This window comes from Macrotis lagotis, chromosome 7, assembly GCF_037893015.1.
Source record: "Macrotis lagotis isolate mMagLag1 chromosome 7, bilby.v1.9.chrom.fasta, whole genome shotgun sequence".
Classification (NCBI taxonomy): Eukaryota; Metazoa; Chordata; class Mammalia; order Peramelemorphia; family Peramelidae; genus Macrotis; species Macrotis lagotis.
In genome coordinates this window covers 174,962,604-174,981,945 of record NC_133664.1, presented here as the reverse complement: position 1 = coordinate 174,981,945, position 19,342 = coordinate 174,962,604, and the positions used below count along the sequence as shown (strand labels likewise).

General features: G+C 36.9%; 1 protein-coding gene across 1 annotated transcript in view; it reads left to right on the top strand.

Moving 5' to 3' along the window:
• The window catches only part of ECHDC3 (enoyl-CoA hydratase domain containing 3), a 48,771-nt gene extending 29,896 nt beyond the window's left edge, over positions 1–18,875 (top strand). Inside the window, exon 3 of the mRNA XM_074194128.1 lies at positions 18,132–18,875. Within this exon, the coding sequence (XP_074050229.1) occupies positions 18,132–18,446 (315 nt within the window). The 3' untranslated portion in view covers positions 18,447–18,875. The remainder of the gene's footprint in view (positions 1–18,131) is intronic.
• Positions 18,876–19,342: the final 467 nt, after the last annotated feature.

The window sequence follows — 19,342 nt, the reverse complement described above, 5'->3', positions numbered from 1 at the left end:
TGAGGAGCCCATCTTCTCTTTCTATCCTAAACTTCCTTGTTGAAATCATTCCTGAGATTTTATTCATGAGCTTTTTCACCGATTTTATTCATGAGCTTTTTCCCCACCCTTTGAGTGATATTTATTTTTAATTCTTCAGAAGCTGGTATATTCTGTGTCCTGTTGCCTTATGGCAACATTATCAGAAGATGAACCTTTACATTCATATGACTTTGCAGCTTCTTGAAGAGAACTGAACCCACTCTACAATCCTGGAAGATCAAGTGCTTAGCATACTTAGCATACTTAGTACATAGTGTATTTAATAAATATTTACTAGTGCTACCATCTTCTCTTTGTTGATTATTTCCAATTTAGCCTGTATTTATCTTGTTGGAATATAATTGTTTGTATGTTGTTTCCCATAGCAGATTGTGAGCTCCTTGAGAGAAGGGACTGTCTTTTTGACTTTATTCTTTTCCCCACTTCTTTGTACAGTGCCTAACTCAAAGTTGACACTAAATAAATGTTTATTGACTGGGTTCTGACCCAGTTATATGTATAGATAGATACATAGATGACAGATAGACCAACAGACAGACACATATACATATACATTTAGTAATGGACAAGTTAATATATATTATCCATCCAAGCATCTGGACAAAAGACATTCTTTATCTACTTGTTCCACTTGTTAGACCAGACTCCTTTAGTATCTCTCCCTCTCTGATCTTGATATATTTAACACCCTTACAATTGTGCTGCCTCCCACAATGATCTCCTTTATGTGTCCTTGATCCTGTCAGGCTGCTTTTTTCTTCTTATTTATTCTCTTTAGTGCAATTTCTACCCTATCCATAAGCATATCTAGGATTGTGATGTTAGGTCCAAGGGTGGTGGTTCCTCTGTTCTTGATAGAGAAAAGTCTTTTATAATGAGTTTTACAAAAAGTTTTTCTATTTTTCTTCTGTGGTCTTCCTGCTATTTTCATCCTTATATGCCCTTGGGATGACTTTGCTTAGTAGATCTGCTTGCCAAGCTCTCTTTAAACTTGTTTTGCTGTCCACTGTTTCTCTCAGCTTTGGGAGACAATACTGCTCATAATCATCCATCATTCTTCTTCATAAGATTTTACAAACAAGTTTATATTCTCACCCAGTATTGCCTTTGGCAGCCATCCCTCTCTGTTTGGCAAGTAAGTCAAATGTTTTATTGACTAAGGCACTTTCTAGGGGAAAAGTATCCTTATTTGTGATAATTAATTTACATTGGTTAAACTTCTGGATAAAATTATTGTAATCAGTGTCAGAACCATTTCTATTGTCCATTTCCCATTGCTGATGATTTATTTAAATGGTAGATATAAACTTGTGGGTTAAACAGAAGCCTCACACCTTTTTTTAAATATCATGAATACTTTATTCAGTAATAGAATTGGGAGGCACTAGACGTGACAAGAACCACATAACAGTCAGAAAAATGAAATAGTTTTCCCTGAATCCACTAGCTTTATACGGTCAGACCATGGACTTATCAGAGTTAACATCAGAATTAGTAAAAGGGAAAAAAAAAGAATGAATGAGAAAATATATGGCCAACATCATAAGAGAAGGAATATATATCATCCTACCTGTATCTCAAGTATATTAGCCTCCAAACTATAACTTCAGGCTCATTAGCTGATTTTCTCCTTGAGGTGAACATACCACAAACAAAAAAGCATAAAGCAATTAAGGATCTCCCAAGCATAACAACACACAGATCTGGTCTTAGAATGTACTCTATAATTTTTTTTTACTCTGAACTTTAACAAACAAGCATAAACAAAACAAGTCCACACAGTGGCCATATTCCAAAATGCATCTCTTTCAACACCCCAATTCCTTCACCTCTTTGTCAGAAAGTAGATAACATGCTTCTTGAGGCGTGATTGGTTATTTCATTGATCAGTTCCTGAGTCTTTCAAAGTTAGTTTTCTTTATAGTGTTGTCCTTGTATAAATGGTTCTCCTATTTCTATTCACTTTATATCGGTACATCTTATCCAGGATCCTCTGAAATTGTTTCTTTTGTCTCATGGCATAATAATATTCCATGATATCCAATAAATCTGATGATCAAATTCAATCTAATAAACATTTATACATAAAAATTAGTTTGACCATTTAATAATTAATAGTTTAAGATTCTAGCACTTTGGTTTTCTTTTTTTTTTCTTTCCCTTTTAATCCTTACTTTAGAATCAGGAAGTTCTGTTTTCAAAACAAATTTTTCCCTCTTCCTTTTTTCCTATAGCTCTTTGTTTTCCTATTAAGTTTTATATATTTCTATACCAAACTCTGGGAGTGTGTGTGTGTGTGTGTGTGTGGTGCATATAAAGTCAGATTCATCTCATGCTTGCTCCTCCCACCCCTTCCTCCATGTTTAAATATTCTTTCTTACATATCCTATTTATAAAAATAGTAAATTTCATCCCCCTTCTTCCTCCTTTCTATATTATTATATTCTCTTTACCTTCATTCTCTTTTCCCTCTTTTTTTTTGGTTTTTACAAGATGTTGGGGTCCAGTGACTTGCCCAAGGTCACATAGCTAGGCAATTATTAAGTATCTGAGGCCAGATATGAACTTAGGTCCTCTTAACTACAGGATTGGTACTCTATCCATTGTACCACCTAGCTGCCTCTCTCTTTTCCCTCTTAAAAACCCACAGAATAAAACCAATTCACTCCCCATGCCTTCTATTTTTCTTATTTAACTTCCTCAATACTTTTTGAAGGCATTATCGTTTGGGGGCAGCTAGATTTATCTTCCTGAGTTCAAATTTGGTCTCTGATACTTATTAACTATGTGATCCTGAGCCAGGCACTTAATCCTATTTGCCTCAGTTGTAAAATGAGCTGGAGGAGGAAATGGCAAATCATTCCAGAATCTTTATAAACTCCAAATTGGGACATGAAGAATCAGACACAACTAAATAACATCAAAATTCTGAAAAGACCCCTATTAGCTCTAAGTCTTCATACAACTACTTTCAATTGCTCAAATAAGTTTACATCCCTAGGTTTTCCTTGGCCCTTGTGTTTGCATTTCAAAGTTCCTGTTCACCTGTGATCTTTTCAGGAGAAATACTTCAAAGTCCTCTATTCCATTGAAGATCCATTTTTTTCACCATACAAGATTATACTTAACTTTCCAGGATGTTATTCATGATTGTAAGCCTTTATATTTGGTCTTTTGTAATATTGTACAAAGTTCTCTTCTTGATTATAATAGAAACTGCCAGGTCTTACGTAATTCTAACTATGGTTCCTTGGTACTTAAATTACTTCTTTTTGATAGCTCTCAGTAATATTTTCTTTGAAATAGATGCTCCAGATTTTGGTTATGACATTCCTAGAATTTTGGAGGTGATCATTAAATACTTTAGAGATCCTTACTTTGTTCTCTGATTCTAATAGATCTAGGCAGTTTTCATTTATGAGTTCTTGAAATATAGTGTCTGACCTTTGAGTATTTTTAATATGGTTTTTAGGGAGACCAATGATTCTTTTTTTTTCCTTTTTTTATATTTAAGGCAATGGGGTTAAGTGACTTGCTTCAAAGGTCACATAGCTAGGCAAATTATTAAGTGTTAGAGGTTGGATTTGAACTCAGGTCTCCTGACTCAAGGGCTGGTACTCTATCCACTGTGCCACCTAGCTGCCCCCAATGATTCTTAAATGGTCTCTTTTTGATCTGTCTTTTGAATCAGTTGTTTTTAATGTAAGTTTGACATAAATTATCTTATTTTTATCCTGTTTTATATAATATAAAAATATAAAAACATAACAAAATCTTTTGTTATGTTATTTCTTACTTCCTTGTCAAATTGATCATTTCTCTTTAGACTATTCTAATTTCCAGGGAATTTATTACTTGGGTTTACCACATGATTTATTACTTATTCTTCTAAACTATTTAATCTCCTTCCAAATCTCTAGAGTTTTTAATTTCATTTTTTATCTCATTTCATTTCTTCTTGGTATATATTATAGTCCCAGTTGGTATTCATATAGTTTTACCTGAAAATCCATGTTTTTTTTCCTTTTAGGCTTTGCTGAAAGTTGTTCTGTATTACTTTTTCCTGGACTTGACTTTGGGACATCTTTTGATATATAATAATTCTTTTGTTAAAATTAAATTTTGTTGACATTTTATTTTTATAGTACCCAAATATTTCCCTATGTCCCTTCCCTTTCTTCTCCTAGAGAGAAGCATTCCTTATAAGTTTTGTTGTTGTTTTTTAAGAAAAAAGAAAGAAAAAATCAACAAAACATTAGGAATTGGGAAAATCAGAAAGTATGTACAATGTTTAACACCTGTGGACCTCCTACAACACTGAAAAGTCTACAATAATTCTTCAGAGTCATCTGTGTCATCTTTAATTTCTTGACTCATCTCTCCAGCCTTAATTGCTACCCTGAGGTTTTGTGCCAGGGTTAGCCATGGCCCTACTCCCTGTTGCACTTCTGAATGGGGTAGTCAGCCTTGCTCTGTATTCTTAGGACTATCTTTGAGTACTAGTAAATTCAGAGCCTCAGGGTGTCTGAAGTGTAAACTTCACTCACACTGGTCACTGCTACTCCCATTAGCTTCTAAATTCCCACCCTGGGGTGGTTTCTGACTTCCCTATGGCTTTCTTATCTGGGTCCTCCTCTCTTACTGTCTCCAGATACAAAGTCTTGTGAACTATACATTTCTCTGACCAGTCTTTAGTCTCACTGAGAGGTTGCCAGTTTGTTTGCCTATGTAAGTAAGGATTTTGCTACTGGTCCCTTTTCCTAATATCCATGAATTTCTGACAGAACTTTTGGATAGTTCTGAAATGGAACAAGTCACTGTAGTTTCACATTATATTGCTTGATGATAATTTGGTCTGTGTAACGTTCAGGTTTTTATTGGAGAAGGTATGTGGCTGCTGAGCTGACTACCTGCCTCCATTCAAACAGCCATCATTGCCAGACTTTCTAGACTATGCCCTCCTATGGGGGCAGCTAGGTTGCACAGTGGTTAGAGCACCAGCCCTGGAGTCAGGAGTGCCTGAGTTCAAATCTGCCCTCAGACACTTAGTAATTGCCTTGAATTAAGAAATAATTAATTAAAAAAAAAAAAGACCCTATGGTCTCAAACTCAACTCAAATTCCATTTAGGGCCATAATTCTACCATTTTAGAAATATATAGAATTTGAGAGTTGGAATGAAACTTACTACTGAGTTAAATTTTATTCTCTCCCTGGAATGTATCAATAAAGTACAGATACACATGGGAAGATTAAACATTATAACACTGATAATTTAGTATGAATTAGTTTCTCAATCACAAAAGGAACAAGAGAAATAGAAAAATATTAGATGTGAAGGAATGGAATCCTGAAATGGGAAAACATTCAGAAAAAGGAGATAGGGATTTCAGAAGCACACTCACTTTACAGTCTATCTTGTAATTCAACTGGAAACCAAAAACTACCCCAGAATTTTGCCTTCTTGCCCTACCTTTTTTCTCCCATTTTCTTCATCTACACCTAATGGGACCATGCCTTCCTAATTGGTAGATAAGTGAATATAGCTCACTAGTTTAATAACATTTTTACATCCGATCTACCTGCTCACTAGAAACCAGGTACTTTCCCTTGAAATTTTTTCATTAACTTTCCCCCTCCCATCTTATATACCCATGTCTTGTTCTGGAAATAGTCATCAAATCAATACTTCAGGACTGCCCATCATGGCATGCCTCCTCAGAGAGGGTGCTGCACTCTATGAGTAAGGCAGAATTGAAGTAGTAATACTCCATTCCTAGTCATATGACACAACTGATTTGGTCATTCTTCATTGATGGACATTCCCTCAATTTCCAATTTTTTGCCATCACAAAAAGAGCTGTTATAAATATTTTTGTACATATAAGTCCTTTTATTAATATCTCCTCAAAGTATAAACCTTGCAGTGGTAGTGCTGGATCAAATGGTATGGACAGAGTTTTAGCTTTTGGAGCATAGTTCCACATTTGTCATTTCTGGTAAGGTGGTGAGTCATTGTTGTTTTATAATTTGCCTTTCTCTAATCAGTAATGATTTAGAGAATTTTTAACATTAAATAGATAGTTTTTATTTCTTTTTTGAAAACTGTTCATATATTTTGACCATATATTAATTAGGGAATAGTTCTTATTTTTATAAATTTGACTCAGTTCCCTATATAGAAATGAGGCCTTTGTCGGAGAATCTTACTATAAAATTTTTTATATTACTTCATTGTCTATGGTACATTTTAGCAAAATTTAATTTCCCTGACTATTTCATACATTTAGGTCTGATTTTGCTTTTTCTTTGTCTTGAATTATGATTGCCACCCCTGTGCTTCTTCACTTCAGCTGATGCATAGAAGACTCTGCTCCAGCTTTTCATTCCAACTGTATGTGTGTATGTGTGTCTTTCTGTCCCAATTGTATCTCTTGCATATAACATATTGTTGGACTAATTTCCAATCCATTCTGAAGTAACAACCATTCCATGGCTTACTTCATCCCATTCACATTCATAACCATGATAACTAGTTACATTTCTCTCCACATCATTTTCTTCTCTCTCTCTCTCTCTCTCTCTCTCTCTCTCTCTCTCTCTCTCTCTCTCTCTCTCTCTCTCCTGTGCCTCCTCAAAAGTCTTTCTTACTTTTGACCACTGGTTCCCTTAATGTGCCCTCCTCTTTATCTCTCCACTCTCATATTTCTTATCTCCTTACCCTCATATTTATATATATATATATATATATATATATATATATATATTATATAATATTTGTATATATATATATTTATAATTTATATATTCTTCCCTTTTGAACCAATTCCAATGAGAATAAAGTTCAAGTATTACACACTATCATCACCACCACCCCCATTTTCCTCTCCACCATAAAATCTCTTCCTTGTACACCTCTCCTTTATACAAGAAAATTTGCCCCATTCTACCTCTCCCTTCTCATCTCCCTTTGCCTTCTTCCAATGCATACTTCTTTTTCGTCCTATGTTCTTTTAACACCATCCCAATAAAATCAATTCACAGCTATGCCCTCTTGCATTCAAATCTGGCCTCAGATATTTATTGGCAATGGGATCCTGGGCAAGTTAATTAACCCTGTTTCCCTCATTTTTCTCATCTGTAAAATGAGCTGGAGAAATGAATGGAATGGCAAACCACTCCAGTATCTTTTCCAAGCAAACTCCAAATGGGGTCACAAAGAGTCTGATATAACTAAAACAATTTAAAAACAAACAATATATGCAAAGGATTGTACTAATTAGATATCATGCTAGATGGGAAAAGGAAGACCCAAAGACGTAGAGAAGGTATATTAAAAACCAGAGGCAGCCTAAGAAACTGAGTCCAAGACTAATCAGTGTTACTTTTCAGTAATTAAAATTAATTCCATTAAAGAACTTTTCTTAGTCTTCCAGCCCAAAGGGAAGATGGAGATGTGCCAGAATATACAAAATTGCATGTAGCTTAATTCTCTCCTATCTGTCCATTTTTATTTTCCAATTTAGCAGAGAAGCTTCATATGTGCACAGCCATAATTCCCCCAACAAACCTATTCTGGATTTGCTATTGACTGAAATGTGCTCATTAGTTGCTAATAAGGAAACCATTCAACCAGTTTTTTTCCCTGTGTTAGCTTCTCCCCTACCTTTCCCTCCCTGACTAACTTGTGTTTCTTAAAAAATTGGTGGTCCTTTCAATATGTTGATTCTTAAAATGTCCAAGGGAACATGCAGACAAATTACAAAAAGAGAACCAATAAAAGCTGGTAGCCCAACATAAATCAATCAATGACTCAACAATTTAATGAGCAGCTGCTGTATGAGTCAGGTGCCAGCTACGTATGAACAATAATGGGGCAAAACCAGCCCCTCTCCTCAAAGAAACCTGCATGGCAATGGAGAAAACAATGCATATAGGACAGTGGTGGCCAAGGAAGGAAGTTTGGGAGAGTGAGAGGATGAATATGGCCATCAAAAGGAGTTAATGGCCACAGAGGGTGACTAGATGGCCTCTAAATGTCCTTCCAGCTCTAGAACTATGATCCTATGATAATGTTTATTAGCCTTGACATCAGGAATTTTTTCCTTCTTTCCAATCCAAATGGATCACTCTGCAATTAACTCCATTGCCTCTTATTCTGAGGGAGGAAGGGGAGATGGGAAGTAGATATGAAGCATCTGCTTTGTGATAAGCACTGTCTATTTACATGCCAGACACTGTCTACATACTTTATAAACATCACCTCCTCAGATCTTCACAACTTGATGAGATAATTGCTATGGTGATTCCTATTTTTCAGTTGAAGAAACAGGCTAATAGACATTAAGTCTGAGTCAACAAATTTTTATGAAGTGCCTCTTCCTATGAGCCAGGAACTGTCCTAAGAGCCATGGATTCAAAGAAAAGCATGCAACAGTCTCTGTCCTCAAGAAGCTCATAATTGGGGGGGGGGGGGACAATACATAAAAAGTATTAAGGGGGCATGATGTTCTGCAGCCAGAAAGGGAGATGATGAGAGGAGGTGAAAAATTTCAGAGTTATTTCATCTTGAAGAATTATGTGTTTCTAGAGATCATGAAGTCCAGGAAAATTTGGAATTGATGAAGTGAATTGTCTACTTATATGGTAGAGTATCAGGAAGGAGATTTTCAAAATCTATCTTTCATTCACTTCAATTGGAGAGAGGGAGGCACTCCAGGAGCAAGAGTCTCTGAGGAAGTAAGTTTCAGAATTGATTATATTTTGCAGAATAATGAGTTTATGGAAAGCCATTTAAAAAAGGAAATGATTAAGTGAGTTGCTCAGGATCATATAGCTAAGTCTGAGGCAGAATACAAATTCAACTCTTCAAGACTCCAGGACCAAGAGATCCCCTACACCACCTAGATGCCTCCCATCCAGAGATCTTTTGTGCAGTGAGATAGGATGGAGTAATGGATAGCCTCAGAATCAGAACGACCCACCTAGATTCAGTTCCTGTCTCTGATTCATATAGGCTTTGTGGATCTGGGCAAGTCACCAACCTCTCATAATCTAAGCAACTAAAACTAAAAATTGCAGAGGTGGCAGCCTAGATTGGCAAAGGGAGTTTCCTCAGGAGTTCCCTATATTAATGAAATTACAGGTCCAGTCTATCTAGTTTGTCATTACTTGGGGCATTTCTTCATATGTGGGCCTGCAAAAAAAATACTGTAAGTTTTATTTTTTCTATGGCTCAGCACCCATTCATTCATCAGCCAAGCCAAAAAAAAAATAGTTCAAATCAGAAGTCAATCAAGCATATAGCATGGCAATTATAGTAGTAACAAAAGATTCTTCCTCTTCCTTCCCAATCTCAGATACCCCATATGTATCTCATTAGCAGGGGAGAGGATTCACATGGAGAAAACATATATGACAAGAAAAACACATGGAAAGCACACATGTCAGAATCCATGGCTCTTAGGACAGTTCCTGGTTCAAAGGAAGAGGCATTTAATAAACATTTGTTGACTCAGACTTAATGTCTATTAGCCTGCATTTAGGGTCATGTTTAACCAGAGCACATGAGTTATTGGGACAACCCATACTTCTGAAGTAGCAGTTGTCCTCTTGTTCTGTTATCAGAAAGTTCTCTGCTAATACCATGTATGTATGTATCTTTTGTCATGTCATCGCTTCTGGGTCCTTCTTAGGCATTAATGAGCTAATGTCTTCAAAGTCTATTTCTGCTGTTATCATCAGCTAGTATGTAAAAGCTGAAAAACCTCTCCCGGAAAATAGTCCAATTATTGTGTAGTTGATGTCTTTGAGCCTCCACAACCATCCAGGTAGACAACACAAGTAGAATGCCTCAGGCTAAGATTAAATACAACTTTTATCTTTTTGTGGGGTTGTGGTGGGGACAGGGTATTCAGGATTAAGTGACTTACCCAGGGTTATACAGTTTGTAATATCAAATATCTGTGACTGGATTTGAACTCAAGTTCTCTTGTCTCCAAGATCAACGATCTATTCACTGTGCCACCTGACTACCCTAAGACTGTTCTTTTAACTATATCTGGTACTGATTTAGAGACTGTACTCCCATTAAACTATGTAACAGGGTTAAGATATTCCTTTTTTTTTTTAGATTTTTCAAGGCAATGGGGTTAAGTGGCTTGCCCAAGGCCACATGGCTAGGTAATTATCAAGTGTCTGAGGTCGGATTTGAACCCAGGTACTCCTGACTCCAAGGCCGGTGTTCTATCCACTGCACCACCTAGCCGCCCCAAGATATTCCTTATAACTCCTTTGATAGCCCTGATTATGAACTTATTTAGGGGAAATCTAACTTTTAAAACCCTACAGGAGCACTGGAGTCAGGAGTACCTGGGTTCAAATTTGGTCTCAGACACTTGATAATTCCTAGCCGTGTGGCCTTGGGCAAGCCACTTAACCCCATTGCCTTGCAATTTGCCTTGCAAAAAAAAAATACCTAAAAGAAGAGAAAAGAAGCATGAGAAAAAATGGCAAAGTTGGATATGGAAGATTTAGGTGATCACTGAACTCTAACCATTTGTCATTATCTGTCATTCAAAGTCTGTTTTGTTTTTGTCATCTGGAGAATATTTAACTATTTACTTCATAGTGCTATTGTGATAAAGTGAAGAGGAATTTAGAAGCTTTTTAATGGATGTGAAAGAAAGGAGTATGAAAATCAACTTGAAGTAAGTTTAACTTCAAAAATAAGATATATATATATATATATATATATATATATATATATATATATATATATATATATATACACACACACACACCCTACAAGAACTGCATGGTGGTTGGGTCCCTGATTGCAAACATTTAAAAGTTTTTGTGTAAGTTTTTTTTATTTTTGCAAGGCAATGGGGTTAAGTGACTTGCCGAAGGTCACACAGCTGGGTAATTATTAAATGTCTGAGGTCAGATTTGAACTCAGGTCCTCCTGACTCCAGGATCAGTGCTCTATTCACTGTGCCACCTAGCTGCTCCACTTGTGTAAGTTTTAAAATAAAATCTTGCTCAGTTCTCCTACCCAAATGGGTTCACAAAAAGTTAGACACAGTTGAAACAACTGAATAATTATAAAATCAGCTTCTTGAATTTAGGAAGAGAAAATGAGAAAAATCTACTTAAAAGACTTATGTGCCCTAACAAAGGGCACATAAAGGGTACATATTTAAAGATATAGCTTCAAATACAAAAAATCTGAGTTCAAGTGATACATACTGGCTATCCAAACTAATATATAGAGCTGCATCCTAACTATATGACCCTGGACAAGTCACTGAACTTTTAGTGCGTAGGACAGCTAAGACATGATGCAGAGATGGTGTTAGTCTGCTTTGGTAAAGGGAGTTTCCTCACACAGAAGTTCCCTATGTGAACAGTCCCTATACCTGTCTCTAAAAGAGAGCTGAAGACATGATGGGGTCCTTCAAAGCTTGTACCAATGGGGGCTTCACAAATAGTTTCCTAGTTTTTGCTCTTTGAACACTACAAGTCCCATTTCTGAATTACATCCAGGATGTTCCATTTTTGGGAGGTTCTATAATAGCAATTAGGAGAGATCAATGTGTTACCTGTGGCTTATGCTTGCTTATACTTAGGCAACTATAGTGGTGCAGTGAATTGAGTTCTGAGTCCAGAATCAGGAAGACAAGTTTAAATCCAGCTTTAGACACTTATAAGCTGGGAGATCCTAGACAAATCATTTAACTCCTATCTACCTCAGTTTTTTTCATCTGGAAAGTGATGATTAGAATAGTACCTATGTGATTTCATCACTTAGTAATATGATATCTCGTAAAGTTCCTGAGACTCTTCAGAAGGAAAGACACTATGTAAGTCCTCCCTTTCAATATGTTGTTCCTGTATAACTTGAAGTCTTCCCCACGTAATTTTCTCTTCAGTGATGAAAAAGAACACTGTCATTTCCTTGAAGATTATTATTAGGTCTCCTGATCTTTACTTCTCAAGGCAAAATTAGTCATAATTATCTCTACTGTGGTTATTGATGTGAGGATCAAATGAGATAATATTGTAAATGGTTTGTAAGGAACTTATCACATGTCTGGCACAAGGTAGGGACTTAATCAATACTTATTTACTTCCCTTCCAGATCTGTACTTTGGGATTTTGGATATTTGGGAGAAAGGGAGGTAGAAAGAATTGGAAATCCTCTGGCTGTCTTTGGCCTCTTCTCATAGAGATGAGGGGGTCAGTTTTTCTTAACCTTGGCACCACTTCTACTTGGATTCAAGTTTTCTTGTCTCCAAGATTAGTAGTCTATCCACTGTGCCACCTGATTATCCCAAGATTATTCTGTTATCTGTATCTAGTACTGAATCAGAGACTGTACTCCCATCAAACCATGTAACTTAGGGTTAAGATATTCCTTATAACTCCTTTGATAGCCCTAATGTGAATCTACTTTGGGGAATCTAACTTTTAAAACCCCACATGGTAACTGGGTAAACTAGAGCCTCTGATTGCAGTCATTTAAAAGATGGCTTTTTGTGTAGGTCCTAGGAGTTTTAAAATAATCTTAATCAGCCTCTCTTACCCAACCCCAAATACCCTGTTTAGGTGATTAGACCTTGAACCAAGGGCAAAAGTGTCAAAGTTTGTTCATGACCTAAATTTCTGAATTGAATGAATTCCTCTGGGCCAGGTTCTAAGCTCTAAACTAATAATTCACAAACTTTTTGGTCTCAAGACTTCTTTATACTCTTAAATATTATTGAAGGCTCCAAAGAATCTTTGTTTATGGTGGCTATGTCTACGGATATTTATCATGTAAAAATTAAAATGTATGATGATAATGATTATGAAAATAGTTTTGACTATTTTTACTCAAAGACCCCTGAAAGTATTGCAGGGATCCTTCAGGGTTCCCTAAACCACATTTTGAAAACTGCTACTCCAAACTCTGCAATGGATAGAGTGAAGAGGTTAATATTTGGTCAAGGACTTTTGCTGAACATATGATGTATTGGGATACAATTGCCCTGGTCGAGAATAGGTCCTAACCCACAGGCAGTGAGGTAGATCCTGATCTCAACATCTTCTCAGATTGGTATGCCAATGAAACTAAGGGCCAGGACCAAAGGTTAGGTGAAGGAAACAAGCCAATCAACTTCCACACTCTTACCACCACTCCACCCTCCTCAGCTGCTTTTATGAGGCTTCTCTACCAGTAGTTAAATCACACTGCTCCTCTTTTATTAACTAGACTAGAAGACTGGTTATTCTAAAACTTTTTTAGTAGAACAAAAGTGTTCCCACCAAAAAGTACATTATTCAGGGATATGCTGGAGCCAGCTCTTGCTGGCTGGAAAGAGCTAATTATTGAATATTGAGGTGAGACCATTTACACTTTGGAAATCAACAAAAGCTACAAACTAGGGCTTCATATATTAGACTTAAGAAAGTAATGAAGATGTTAATAATAATGCATGTTAAACATAAAAAGTAGGTTATGCCTTTTCAGAGAGCCTATTATTAAATATTTACCTGCATCAAGATGTCAGTCCATCTCCCTACCTTTGGACAAAGGTTATGTTTCAAGAAATTTATGTTTCTGCCCTAACATAAAAATTAACAGAAGATTTCAACACTTAAAAATATAGTATCTCAAGAAGTTCCTTGGGGTTATTCAGAAGAAAGATGTGGTGTTAGTATGTTGTTAATCTTTCCTGATATAATTTGAGACCTATTCTCATGTTTTCAGTGGTGAGAGAGAACACCTGGACTCTACCTCTGATAAATTTTTAAGATTATTATTATTATTATTATTAGGTCCCCAGATCTTCACTTCTCAAGGCAAAATAATCAAAATGATCTCTGCCAGTTTATTGTTTCCTGAAAGATGCCCTTTTCTTTTTTTTTCTTTTCTTTTTTTAAGATGCTATTTTCTACTCTTTCCATCTAACTTTATGTGGACCATGTGCTTTCTGGTTATAGTTAGTTTCCCAGTTGGTCTTAGTCATAAGGAAACTGAAAGAGAAAAATGACCTGCTCATTCACACAGTGAATCAGTGGCAGAGATAGGAATAGAATCCATAGCCCCTGTGTCTATCTCATGCTCTACCTAATATGGGAATCTGCAGCTTTAAAAATCTAAAGGACTCTAGTTGAAAGCTACTTGTGGCATCTAGGATCTGATACAGCTATAATGCAAGAGACAGGCAGGGGAGCTCTTTATAAATATATAATAGGGACCATAAAAAGGGAGAACCCAGACAAAGAGGCACAGGGGAGGAAGAGAGAGCAAGAGACATAAAAAGAAGTCAGAAAGCTGAGTGTGAGGCAGAAAGAAGATATTTGATAAAAAAAGGAAATGTACCTATGGAAAAATCATGAGACCAACCAGCATCCATCTGTTACAACACGAGAATAAACAATTTCTTCTATCAGTTGGAACCAGCCCTGAATTGAGCCTCTACTAAGGGTTTTAAGTTCTGCCTGCTCCTCCCAGAACTTTGGCATCTTTCTTACAATGCCTTGTCACATATTTGGGCCTTTTATCATTCCAAACTGTAATAGAGAGAGCGGGTTTCAATTGGCTAGTTTTTCATTTTGCATCACATTACTCAGAATTGGCAATTTCATGTTGGTATAATCCTCCCAATTCTCTTGAGAATCATATGTATTAATAGGACAACACTGGGCAAGTGGGCATAAAGAACACCTTTTTTTCCCCACTTGGACTTTTTTTTTTGCAAGGCAATGGGGTTAAGTGACTTGTCCAAGATCATATAGCTAGGTAATTATTAAGCATCTGAGGTCACATTTGAAGTCAGGTCCTCCTGACTCCAGTGTACCACCTAGCTGCCCCTTCACTTTGACTTCTGATTTGGTTGGACCCTCATTTTTAAATAATGTCCAGAAACTTTTCTCTGATTCATTTTTTATGTTTGGTCTCTGGACCTGTGAATTAAAATCACTAGTCAAGAAACTCTCTCTACCAATATAAATCAGTTCTTTGAGTGTCATTTCAAGACTTGAGCATTGGCCTGGGAGGAATGAGATTGCTCAGAGTCATACAGTCACAGGGCTTGTCAGAGGCAGACCCTGAACCCAGGTCTTGTTAAACTACAGATCAGTTCTCTGTCCATTCTGCCTTCCTTGTTGTTTGTCATTAGGGAAAAGAGACTGAACCTGTGATTTCATAAATATAAGGAATTCTTTCTACCAGATTGGATTGGCATCTTTTCTGCATGCTTCCTTAGGCACTAAGAGAATCACTGATTGCTCAGGGTCACACAGTCAGGTATATCATAAATGGCACTCGAAGCTATGTCTTCCTGATCAGCTCTATCTGCGATGCCATGGGACCTGGTTCTCTGTTTTCATCAGTGAGAATCATGAGTTCCACAAGAGCAGCAAACCTCTTTATGAAATCCCCAAAAAGTGTTCCATAGGAGACATGGTTCTCCTTTTGCCCTTTGAGCATAGTTCCAAATTGCTCTTCAGAATGATTGGATCATGGGGGTGGCTAGGTGACTCAGTGGATAAAGCACCGGCCCTGGAGTCAGGAGTACCTGGGATCAAATCTGTTCTCAGACACTTAATAATTACCTAGCTGTGTGGCCTTGGGCAAGCCACTTAACCCCATTTGCCTTGCAAAAACCTAAAACAACAACAACAAAAAACAAAAACAGAATGATTGGATCAGTTCACAACTCCACCAACAGTTCCTTAGTGTCCCAGTTTTCCTACATCTTTTCCAACATTGATTATTTAACTTTTTTTGGAATTTTAGACAATCTGGTAGTTTTAGGTTCTTGATTCTCCTTTTACAGAGTTTCGTGAAGCAGAAAGAGTTCTTTGAGGTCAATTAGCCCAGTCCTTCAATTTACTGATAAACTACACAGGAGAAGTGGCTAAACCATGGCAATATAGTAGATAGTGGAAGAACCAAGATTAGAAGTCATATTTCTTGATTCCCAATCCAGTGAATTTTGATTCTCGTGCTGTCTTTAATTAGTATTATCCTTGAAGGTTTAAGAAGTTTCATATCATTTAGGCAGAAATGGGGTGGAGTACAAGCCCTTCCTAGTCAGGGACTGTCTCATTTTTCTCTTTATTTCCAGTACTTAGTAGATGTTTAATGTTTCCTCCCTCCCTGCCTTATTTCCCTTTTGGTTTCTTCTTTTTTCCTTCCGTTCTTCTCTTCTTTCCTTCTCTCATTCTTTGCCTTCATCTCATCTCTCCTTTCTGCCTCCTTTCCTCTCTTCCTCCCTCACTTTTCCTTCTTTCCTTCCTCCCTCCCTTCATCTCACTCTTCTTTCCTAACTCCCTCATTTTCTTCCTTCCTTCCTTCCTCCCTTCCTTCCTTCTTCTGTGTTTGCGAGGAGATTAGTAATCAAAGAGAATTTACATATATATATATATATATATATATATATATATATATATATATATATATATATATATACTTTCTTCTATCCAAAGAAATTTGCTTTAAACTCTCCTCCTCCATTAAGGGAACTGGGTTCAAATAAATTTGGTATCATGGTATAAAATGAGTTTTTGTGTCAAAAGAAATGAACATTTTTTTTCCCTGATGTAAATGTCTAGTACATGGGTATGTGATGATTGGTTCCTCAGCTCTCAGTTTAGGGGGTCTTATTCCATCGGTTATGGCTAGGGATATGAACTTGACAGATCAGATCTACTTTGACTAGGAGAAAGATGATCACTCCTGTGGAAGGAGCAAAAAGGATAGAATGGTTTTTCTTGGGTCATTGTGAGTTTTCTTTTCTTTTGAAAAGACCTTCTCTGTCCTGGAATTTGGGGTATTGTGTTGAGGATAACTAGCCCTGAAATCAGGAGGACCCTGAGTTCAAATTTGACAACATTAACTGTGTGACCTTCAGCAAATCACAGGTTTACTTTTGCCTCAATTTCCTCATATGTAAAATAAGTTAAAGTAGGAAATGGCAAAGAAAATCCCAAAATGAGGTCATGAGAAGCTAGACACAACTGAAAAATGATGGAACAACAGTGAGGATAGGATAAAGATAGGAACTAGACCCATGATTTTCCCAGCAGAAGGAATTAGGATGGAAAAACTCTCCACTAGTACAGGTCAGTAACTTCTCTGCAACTTAGAGAGTTTCCTAGAGTACTGATGGGTTAAGTGATTTGCCATGGGTCATATAACCAGAATGTTGCATACAATGAGAGATATGCAAGGTTTCTCTATAATATGAATTGATCATAATATAATAAATAGAATTGGAAAAGACCTCAAATGGCCATCTAGGCCAACCCTATCATCCTGCAGATAAGGAAACTAAGGAAAAGAAAAAGGAAGTGACTTGCCTGTGATCAGACAAGTAATTTATAATAATACCAGTCATAGTTAACATTTATATGGTATGTTAAGATTTGCAAAGCACTTTATAAATATTATCTCACTTAAACCTCACAATAACTCAGGAGGCAGGTGCAATTGTCCTCATTTCGCAGATATTGAGGAATACATAGGTTAAGTGCCCAGTGTCCCACAGCTAGTAAGTATCTGAGGTTGGGTTTGCATTCAGATCTATTTGATGCCAATGTCACCATTCTATCACATCACCTTAGAGCAACCTTTAGGGTAAATCCCATTATTATTTCTATTTCAGAGATAAGAACTTAAAAAGAAGGCATTATGACTTAACCAAGAGTATATCATGGGCAGCTAGGTGGTGCAGTAGATAGAGCACCAACCTTGGAATCAGGAGGTCCTGGGTTCAAATCCAGCCTCAGATATTTAATAATTGCCTAGCTATGTGACCTTTGGCATGTCACTTAATCCCATTGCCTTAAATAAATTATTTTTTAAAAAGAGTATATAATGAGTGTCTGAAGTAGGATTCAAACTCATATCTTCCTGACTCTGGCGCTTTATCTATCATACCACCTTCCTGTCCTCTACATATCTGGTCCAGGGTTGTAAGTGAATCAAAGTACATATAATCTCAGGGAAAGGGGAAGGAAAAGGAAACCAGAAAGCTTGAGTGACTGAGGTTTATGATTTCCAAATACCTTAATAACCTGACTTGACTTCCTCCTTAGGTTGCCTTAGAAATGCTGTTTACTGGGGAACCCATCACAGCACAGGAAGCATTACTTCATGGGTTGATCAGCAAAGTGGTTCCAGAAGAGAAGCTGGAGGAAGAGACCATGAAAATAGCCCAAAAGATCTGTTCAGTGAGTCGGTCTGTTGTGTCCTTGGGCAAGGCCACCTTCTACAAGCAGCTGGCACAGGATCTGAAGACTGCCTACCATTTCACCTCCCAAACTATGGTGGACAATTTGGCCACTCAGGATGGGCGGGAGGGAATCATGGCCTTTATCCAGAAGCGCAAGCCTATATGGTCACATTCTTAGGCTTGAACCACTGGAAGTATTCAGAGGAAATGAAGCCAGCCCAAGAAAGCTCAAATCTCCCCCAAATGATTATATAATGACCCCTTTTGGAGAAAACATTTTTCTCATTATCTGCAGTGTCTTGTATGAAAACCTATGGGTTGAGGCCTTAGAAGTTTCACTGTGACATTCTCTTCCCTTCTCTGTACCCCCACATCTGCCTCTAATCATCAAGCACAATGACTTGTCCTAAGAGACTAAGGACATTGTTGAAAAAGCAGAAATTTGAAATTTCCAAGATGAAATTAGCCTGACTGCAATTTATTTCATTTTAAAGATTCTAATACATGGGATATGACATACAAACAGATAATAAAAATGAAGTGTTATTCAGAATAATAAAATGTGATGAAAGGTCATTGAATATCGACCCTGTTCTTTTACAAAGTATGGAATTTTACATAGTTTGGAGGAACTTGGATGAGTAAAAATCTAAGGAAAGGCTGCAAGTATTTTTTAAAAAGAAAGATGCACAATCCTTTTGTAGTCTTATAAGATTGAGTGAATTGATTCCAGTCATCTTCAGATGTGAAATAACATGAAATAGTTGATAATGTCCCTGAGATAAGATGCCAGAGGTGCTGGAAATCTCCACACTGAAAAATTCTTTCATTCTACTAAGAACAAAACTTGATCCTCCACTTATTCTCCCAGGTTAGCTCCCTCCAGTTTTCAGATTTAAAAAGCCGCAGGTGCTCTAACTTTAAAACCCTTTAAACAACAATTTTCCTAATAAAAATATTGAAAGAACAAAGTTTATGGGGGAAAAGAGGGAGGGGAGGTTATAAAATATCCCCTTCCTAAAATCAGTAGAGTATAAGGTCAGGAAAGGAGGCCCCCAGAGTGTATAGGAACCA